General features: G+C 37.1%; 1 protein-coding gene across 2 annotated transcripts in view; it reads left to right on the top strand.

Moving 5' to 3' along the window:
- The first annotated feature begins 324 nt into the window (after positions 1 to 324).
- The window catches only part of ankle2 (ankyrin repeat and LEM domain containing 2), a 30,894-nt gene continuing 21,278 nt past the window's right edge, over positions 325 to 9,940 (top strand). Inside the window, exons 1-4 of one of the 2 annotated variants that reach the window (XM_056457482.1) lie at positions 325 to 563; positions 8,034 to 8,480; positions 9,301 to 9,495; positions 9,708 to 9,901. In XM_056457482.1, the coding sequence (XP_056313457.1) occupies positions 8,054 to 8,480; positions 9,301 to 9,495; positions 9,708 to 9,901 (816 nt within the window). In that variant the 5' untranslated portion in view covers positions 325 to 563; positions 8,034 to 8,053. Of the gene's footprint in view, positions 564 to 1,426; positions 1,553 to 8,033; positions 8,481 to 9,300; positions 9,496 to 9,707; positions 9,902 to 9,940 lie in introns of those variants that run through there. The other variant, XM_056457483.1, reaches the window with a different exon arrangement.

Genomic DNA, 9,940 nt, shown 5'->3' with positions numbered 1-9,940 from the left:
CGATTGAAGCTGCTTTTGGCGGTGGAGGTGATGACGAAGCTCCTGCTGACAGGCTGGAGGTCAGTGTCCGCATAAACTGAGGCACATCGTCAAAGACGGGCTATCGTTGTGAATAAACTACCGATTCGAGTTTAAACAAACTACATTCTCGCCTGAAAACTCTTTAATAATTTCAAAATAAAACGTAAAATATTTGAGATGTAACTTTAGATTTGGTCAAAATAAATACACAGTTGGCCACCTGGTGGCGCTACTGAAACCCGTTCAACTACAAAGCATGATTCGTCGAGTAAGAGAGACTTCCGGGAGGCACATTTTCTCAGACGTTAACTTGAAACAACTAGCGTGGTTTGCCTTAGCCTCATATTTCCAGTTGTGCTTTCCGCTAGCTGTGTATGCATAGAAACACGATTGTCGAGCACGAGATATTTAGCTCATGTTGTGCCAGAACACATGTCAGCTCGCATGGCTGTTTGGAAACTAAGCATGTAACGTTAAGGAGCTCTTTGGTGTGCAGCTCATCTCCACCTGCAGCCTCCAAAAAATTGCAGAAAGAAGCTGAGGTAATATATCAACTTCTCTTATATTAGGTTTATAACTTACATAAAACTTAAACATCCCCCACACACATAGCAGAGTCAATCTGTTAGTGTTAAATACCACGTGATAAGGTCATAATTTATTGTTAATTGCTATTTCGTTGATTGTCATTATCAGAGAATTGACTTAATATGTGGGTTAAAGCGTTAATAATGAAAAGTTCTACTGTCACGCGACTCGGCTCTTTAGAATAATTCGTTTCAAACAATTGTCATTTATACTACTTAGTTTATGACATAACTGTCTCATTACACCGAATGTTCATTAGTAAATGTCTATAATGCACAAAGACAGGTTACATGGTAAATAATTACAGGGAATCAATTTGTATTATTATTTTTTACAGATCTGCAGTTACACAAAATAACACAATGAATGTTTATAATTATGAATTAATCTTTTTATTCGTTTTTTAGATAAGATACTTGGATGAAATAACATTTAGCTTAATTCATTTCCAAATTTTAACTAATATTATTCAAATTTATTGTGAATCGGTTCGCATGATTTATAGATTCGACTCATAGCTCCATGTACTCGGTGTTTGAAATATTAAATATTTTTATTACACAAGTTATATATCTTACATTTCTGCAAATACTGACCCACATGATCATGTGTATTAATTTAAAGATATATTTACAATCATAAATCTAAACCGCATATTTCAGACCAAAATGAGTTAAGTTAGAATGAATCATTCCAACTTGTTTCGTGAATCGAGGTGATTCATTTAAAAGATCCTCTCTACCCGGCTTTTGAAACGCATGAACCCTGCCCGGCGTACTGAGCGTGCGCAGAGGGTGCCACGCGCATGCGCAAACCGAGCTGTAAACAATGCGACCCTTCCAGAGCGTCCGCGCGATTCACGCGCATATAAACGTTTAATAAATCACACATGCACATCTGCGCGTTCACAACACTCACGGCGTCATTGTTCAGCTAATAGATGGTAAGTGGTGCAAAGATGACGGGTGACATTTTCGTCTCCCTTTTGTTTCGGTCTGTCATCTCCATTAATCATGTTCATGTAATATACAGACAAAAACTACAATGGATGGCAGTTTGGGCGTGACACTTCGGTCTTAATAAAGTTTCGATATGTTGCGGATGTATGTTTGCCGCACGGGGGGTGAGATTTGGAGGAGTTTAGTTCAGACGTGCCCCGTGCCTCGATTTAAGCAGCTGCACTTCATGTCTTAGGTTTTTTCGAGTCCTAACAATGCAAGGGGGGCTTGATGTTGTCAGTTTAACTGCCGCGATGACGTGCCATGACGTCACGGCGTGTTTTATTCTCATCGAGGAAGTGTATTATTACAGTTCCAAATATGTATCATAATGGTGCAGCTTTGTTTCTGGACAGTATGGACATTTTCTTGTATGGTTTAAATTCATAATAATGAAGGGGGGTGTCAGAATCAATTCCACAAATCAATATTTACGTTTGACAGACATAATATGCAGTTTTTTTTGTGTTGCCCCTGATTAACTTGGATTTAATCCGTTTTTTGTAGGTTAATATTCCTATCTGAAATTATTATGATTTGTTTTTAAGTTAAACGTAACTTGCTTTGGGTTTCAAAACGTGGTTTAAAGGGATAATTCATCTAAAAAATGATAAAAGGCTGTTGATTTACTCGCCCACAGGTCATCCAAGATGGAGACTGTGGTCTTTGGCGATTCATAAACCAGTACATAAAATATGTACTGGCAAAACCGAGTTAACCCAGTTTTCTGAGGCTGTTGCTTAAATGCAGTAATCTTGTAAATAATATTTAGTTGGGCGTCACGGTGGTGCAGTGGGTAGCACGATCGCCTCACAGCAAGAAGGTCGCTGGTTTGAGCCCCAGCTGGGGCAGTTGGCATTTCTGTGTGGAGTTTGCATGCTCTCTCCGTGTTGTCGTGGGTTTCCTCCAGTTTCCCCCACAGCCCAAAGACATGCGGTACAGGTGAATTGAATAAGCTAAATTGGCTGTAGTGTATAAGTGTGAAAAAGTGTGTGGGTGTTGGGTTGCAGCTGGAATGGCATCCGCTGTGTAAAACATATGCTGGATAAGTTAGCGGTTCATTCCACTGTGGCGACCCCTGATTAATAAAGGAACTAAGCCGAAAAGAAAATGAATGAATGAGTGAATAATATTCAGTTTTTTGCACTGAACAATTTTTTGCTTTACAAGTGACTTCAGTGTATCATTAGGACCAGTGAGTATTACATTTATTTTGCCTTCATATTAGGGTTGCACAATATATATAGTTTCAGCATCAATATTGCAATGTGATCATGCACAATAGTCACATCGCAAGTATATGGAATGTTAAGTCTGGATTATAATTGATCACTTACATGTGTTTCTTCGAAGCCTGTGACTTTTAGGGCTGCACGATTCTGGCTAAAATGAGAATCAGAGGTTTTTTTTTTTTTTTTTGCTTAAAATCAAGATTGCGTTTTTTTTTTTTGTTTTTTTTTCTTATGATTCTGCAGATGGAAAATAAAGGTTAATGGGCATATATATTAAAATGCTACATTTTGTATAGACTTGGAATGGTGGACTTGAATAGACTTTAAATTTGTCCCGGTCATTAATGCGCACAGTAAAGTGATGACATCAGAATGCTGCCATTCATAATTCTGAAGTTGAACTATTATATTTGACACAGATGCTAGCAATCTGTCATTGACAACATTATTAGGATATTTTTTTCACTGGTAAAATGAGACATTTGTCATTATCAGATTCCCTCATGCATTATATTCAACGTTATATAGGCTAGAACAGGGATTCCCAACCGGTGGGCCTCAGCAATCCTGCTGGTGGGCTTAAAATGATATAGCTTAAAATTAACTTAAATATTAAATATGCCTATCAAACTGAATACAATCTTCTATCAACAACACATGGCAAGCAGCGTATTGATAAGAACAAATAATCATATTAGATCACAAACAACCCAACGAGTTGTTTAGCATGTGTGCATCGCTTCTATTATGTTTACATATGTAATATTTTTCCTGAGGCGATTTAAACCAAAATACACAATTACACTCTATCAAACATACTACAATGATAAGGAACATGGTTACTTACTGAGTTATTAACACCCATCAAAACCACACAAACAAAGGGCGGACTTTGAAGGAATAAACAACGTGAGGAAATCTCCATTACAGTGCACCGGACAAGTCTGAACAAGTTCAACCCACGCATGAGGCAGGCAGTTCTGTACAATTACGTAATTTATCGGCTTAAAGGTATCTGGCTAATTATGACATCGGACCGATAACGATAACCTTAAAAAAGCTTACCTTATTGGCTGATAACGATATGGCATATCATGCATACGTAATATTATACTATAATTATTTGATTTCATTATTAATTATGTCATATTAAAATGATCTAAGTAATGTCATTTCCTGTGTTCTGTGATCGATTACTTCTGACTCAGTCTCAAAAACAGCCTCACTGTTTATTACAGACTTAACTTACAGACTTGGCTTAAACTTCCAAACGCTGCATGCCAACTAGGGCTACAGTCTCAGTTGTATAAAGCAAACAGTCACGCAAATGTAAAAGTAATGATGATGAGAGTTATAATAACCAGCTCGTGCATGCCTCACGTCTGCGACTAATATTGTATCAGAGTCGCACAAGTCTGTTGATTCACAAACTATGCATGCTCTCTTTTTGTGAACACTTTATATATATATATATATATATATATATATATATATATATATATATATATATATATATATATATATATATATATATATATATATATATATATATATATATATATATATATATATATATATTTCCTCTAGGATTTTTTTCTAGCCGGGACGGCAGGCCTTTTTTACACAGATCTACCAACTACCTTTGGCGTTATTTCAATGACAAACGTCGTGAGTGCAGTATTACAAGTCGAGATCACATTTATGTAATAGCCTACGAGCACGTGAATCTCTTCGCTTGCGCACCGATTTCCTTTGCTCGTGCACAAAACTTCTTGCACGCCCCCTCAAATATACGCTGCTCAAGCGCAGATCTTCTTGTGCGCTATCAAATAAACGCTGCTGAAGTGCGATTTAGTGCGTTTATGTAACAAGTATGTCTCCAACATTTATAAGATATGCTAAGAATATTTATGAATATCTCCAATAGACCTACAGAGCGGTATTAATGCTATTCGTTGTGTTTGCTGGCCTCACGCACATGTCAGTCAGTCAGCCAGTTAGTCAGTCAGTCAGCACGTAACCTTATAGGGTTAAACAAATAACGCACAGTACTACTACAGTTAAAGTTCGGGCTGTTATAATTCACTTACCTTATAATACGTTTTGGTGCGATTATAACCCGCTATTGAAAAACACGACTGAATGTTTTGAATGAAAAGCTGCCCCGAATGAATGAAGCGGAAACCATGATATATATATCTCCCCGCATAGTTGTCCAAATGAATGTCCTGCATTTTATAACAGACACGCACACTGTACAGGAGGATCTACACTCTGTGGTGTTTCAGCTGTTCACTGTATATAATTATATATAAAGTTTTTTTTTTTAATAAAAGGCTGTAGAAAAATAAGAGAATAATAGTAGAAAGCAAAATAAATGTTTTACTAATAAATAAAGGTTTAAAAAAAAGAGTCAGACTGAACATGTCAGACAGGGGTTTTCAAAAATATTTGCGGAAGTGAAAAAGGTTGAACCTCTGGGCTAGAATAGTTATACTGACACTGTTAAACATTTATTTTCATGCACAACACGCTTTGTTCGCCATGAAAGAAAAAACATATCAAATGATGTACGCGCTTTCGGTTTCACTTTCTTCGCCGAGTGTGGTTCATGTCATGTCTGCCGTCACAAATAACATACATGAAAATTATACTTCCCGCATGCCTCTCAAACAATCACTCTGTGCAACAATCTGAATGTTATTTCCGACTTTATTAACTGTTATTCACAGCATATGCAGGTTATGTTTACTAATTTGCGATTAAATTAAATATTGCGATTTAATTCAAGCTGATTTTAATTTAATTCAAGCTTCAGCTCAATAATCTATTAACCGTAATTGCAATTCTGCTGAAAATGACCTGTTTTTGGTCGGTGTCTGTGACTTTGATACCAAAATATTCACATATTATAAATACTGTTTTTCTTTGATAATTAATTTGTCTATTAATGCTTCTGAACGCCATAATCCCACTTGTCAACGCTTTCCTGTTTGTTTTCTTTTTTTTTTCTCTTTTTTTATTGTGGGTGTAGTTAAGTTGCGCAATTCTGAGCAGAAAGAAAGTGTGCTCACTTAGTTGGCTAGCTATAAAGCCCCGGTCAGATCGCACGATTTACTTGACGTAGGGTGTCGTGAGAGTTGTAAACGACTTATAACATTTGTGTTACAACATTGAATCGTTTCTTCTCGTGTAATGTGGCATAGTTCACGACAACCGATACTATGTGCGATGCCTCAAGACACCATTGCAGAAAGTTTAGCATGTTTAATTTTCCTAAGCATAGCGGACTGGTTTTGAAGCACTTCACCCCAGATGTTATTCTTTATTTTTGTTTACATATATACATATATATTTTAATTTGCAGCCTCTTGCGATTATTGCGATGTTACAAATTGCAATTCAATTTCGATTAATCGCACAGCCCTAACTAGTAGTGTGAGCAAAACATAAGGTCTGCCTCCAAAATCACAAAAAAGTGTCCTGTTTAAGTAGGCACTTACTTTGAATAATTACTTTGATTATTGCATGTAGTATTAATGGAATCTAGACATATTTGCCATGTAATGTCCTAGGCCCTCTTCTTTTTAATCTATATATGCTCCCTCTCAGCAAGATTATCAGTAGTTTTAAAGATATATCTTACCACTGCTATGCAGATGATGTACAATTATATTTTTCTTTTAGCCCTGACAGGCTAGACAAACTGTCTCTCTTGCAGGATTGTTTAAGTTTCCATTAACAAATGGATGGCAGATAATTTTCTGCAACTGAACCCTGGTAAAACAGAAATGTTAATTTTTCCTCTAGATTGCATCACCCCAATGATCAGGCAAGTTTTGGGGGGCTTGTCATCTTCAAATTCCAGTGATATTAGAAATCTTGGTGTCATTTTTGATCAAGCTCTGTGTTTTAATAGCCATGTTAAATCTGTTGTTAGTACATGCTTTTTTTCACCTGAGGAACATCGCAAAAATAAGAGATATTGTGTCAAAGGAAGAGATGGAGACGCTTGTCCATGCCTTCATCTCTTCTAGATTAGATTATTGTAATGTTGTTCACTTGTTTGAACAAATCCTCTATGGAGCGATTGCAAGTTGTGCAGAATGCAGGCTTTTAACCAACACCAGTAGGGGGTCACACATTACTCCTGTGCTTAAGGCACTTCACTGGCTTCCTATCAGTTTTGGAGTAAATTTTAAGATTCTGGTCATTACATATAGAGCTCTGCATGGTCAAGCACCCCTGTATATTCAAGATCTTTTAAGCAGTCACTCATGTAGCCGGTCTCTGGGGTCGTCTGGCAAAGACCTTTTAACCATTCCCAGAACTGGTCTTAAGACTAAAGGTGACCGTGCTTTCTGTGTGGCGGCCCCACGGCTCTGGAACTCTCTCCCGATAGCACTGAGAACTCTGGGATCAGTTGAACTTTTTAAAAAGCATTTAAAGACTCACCTTTTTAATCAAGCTTTTAATTAACAGTATTAGTGTTTCTGTATTTGGACTTTTAATTAGTTTTAATATGTTTTAACATGCCTTCTTTTATTGTTATGTGTTCTTTTACTTTTTTCTCTTATTGTAAAGCACTTTGTGACTCAATATCTGGAAAAGGTGCTATATAAATAAACCTTTAATTAATCAGGTCCTTAATTATGTTATGTCCAAAAAAGTAGTTGCTTTACTGCTGTTCACAAATCCTCTCCCGTGGCCTCATGGGATGGCAAGATGTCACATGCATGCCTCTGAAGTAGTAGGTCATTTGGATAATTTTATTGTGCTCTTTTGTGAGTATTAGGAATTCGCACATGCTGCTTGTTCACTATTGTATTGACCTTATACTTTAGAATCTGTTGGAGTCTTATTCTTTGGAATCTTTTTGGCTCGACGTCTGGTATCATTCACTTTCCTTGCTTTTTAGACACTGAAAACAGCTCATTATGCTGCTTGATGTTGCAAACGGATATTTTCTGATTATATTACTTTACTTTTCATGAATAGTCATGAGTTTCTGTCATTTATTATTGCTAGTCATTTCTTCCATAGTCAACTCTATCGTAAATTGCAAAAACGAGCACACTTCCGCATTGCAGTATAAGGTCAATATAGTAAGGAGGAATAGGGTTTAAGATGCTGTCTTAGTCAAGTGAGTTCATCAGCATTAGAAAAATGTTTGTTTTGTTTTCTCTATAATCAGATAGCCGTTGCAGCAGAAGCATGGACGCTGTCCTGAGCAGGTTGAAAGGCCTCACTGCTGACGAACTAAGGGAGGAGATCATTAAAGCCAATATGAAATGTGGCCCTATCACTGCCACGACAAGAGCCATATTTGAGCGCAAACTTGCCAGGGCTCTGGTGGAGAGTGCTGGACTTACTGAGCCTGACGCCAGTGGTGATAACAGTGTCACGTTGGACAGGAGTGTGGTGCCACCCAGTGCCGCTTCAGCAACCCCAGATGCAGTCACAGGCGAGGATGGGGATTTCGGGTACGGGATGGGCCTTAATCCGCCAGAGGAAGAGGCTCTGAGTGGAACAGTGTTCTCCTGTAATGTGGAGAACACACATACTCCCTCCAAAACTGCACAGGTGTCACCCACCTTTTACGGAGTGTGTCCATTATGGGAGGATGTGCTGGCTAGGAACGGTAAGGTTTTATTTCTGTTACTTTAGACATCACAAGGTTTTAGCATCATATTTTTGAGAAGGTATATTTAAAGATCAGTTTCTTCCCCCAGGTAATCCGACTCATTAACACTTGATAATAATTGTGGAACAACACTATTTATACACACACTTTTATTTATTTAACAACATACAAACAACAAACTTCTGTTACTGAAACAAATTTCTTGTATCTGTAATCATACCTGGAAATAAAGAAATGTCTGATTCTAATTAAATAAATTGATTGATTTTCTTATTAAAATGACTTGTGCTACCGTTCAAATGTTTGGGGTCGGTTAGATTTTTGTTTTTTAAAAGGTTTTGAAAGTCTTGCCAAGGCTGGGAAAAAAGTCAATATAAGGACACCTGTTCCAAATTGGTTTGACTTTCATATTTGTGTTGAACACAAAGAAAGATATCTTCAGGAATGTTGGAAGCTGGTAGACATTGATTCCAAATCTTTTTTTTTTCTTGCTGTGGATGTTGATGGCTACCAGTTTACAACATACTTCTGAATATCTTCAACAGATGAAAGAATCTGATAAAGGTTTACAATCACTTAAGGATGAATAAATAGTTAATAGAGTTTCATTTTTAGGTGAACTGTTCCTTTAATGCATCTTTGCAAAATTGAAGTATTTAAGTTAAAAAAAGACTTGGGAATTTTAGTGGAAGTAATACAAGACAAATAGTAAAAAAAAATACAATTGGTTTTATCCACTATTACTATAGCGTTGTAAATACAGTATTTACAGGCATGTTGGATTAAGACTGATTTTTCTTTTCCACTTCCTTTGCAGAGAGAGCCCATGTGTACACGGATAAGAAAGAGGCTTTGCATGCTGTTAAAATGATGAAGGGGGCTCGGTTTAAAGCTTTCTCCAATCGTGAGGATGCTGAGAAGTTTGCCAAAGGCATTTGTGACTACTACCCTTCACCTAGTAAAAGCACTCCCTGTGTTTCTCCTGTCAAACCCGGCCTGGTGTTTAGCAAAGGTCAAGAAAAATGTTTATTTCGGATGTAAAGCCAATTTTAAAAAAATCATTACAATTTTAATTAAGTACATCATGTAAAGCTAAATTAATGCAACTTAATTCGGTTTACATTGAGGTAAATGTTTATTTTAGGAGAACTTTTTTTTTTTCAGTTGACTAAATTTAACTATGTAACATGCAAATTCTAAAAATATTTTTTTCGTTAAAACTAGACCACCCATCTATGATAGAGGCAGACACAATCAACAGGGAGAAAGCAAACAGTTTTAAGAGCCCTCGGACACAGGATTTGACAGCTAAGCTGAGGAAGGCTGTGGAAAAGGCAGACGAGTTGGGATTTACTGAGTTGGTGTGGAGCAACCCTCGCTACCTCATCGGGTCAGGAGACAACCCTACTGTAGTCCAGGTGAGAGATTTTGTACCATGATCTGTTTGGATGCTTTTT

Source organism: Danio aesculapii, chromosome 5, assembly GCF_903798145.1.
Source record: "Danio aesculapii chromosome 5, fDanAes4.1, whole genome shotgun sequence".
NCBI classification, from domain to species: Eukaryota; Metazoa; Chordata; class Actinopteri; order Cypriniformes; family Danionidae; genus Danio; species Danio aesculapii.
The sequence above is the reverse complement of the archived record's forward strand: the minus strand, read 5'-3'. Positions and strand labels throughout refer to the sequence as shown.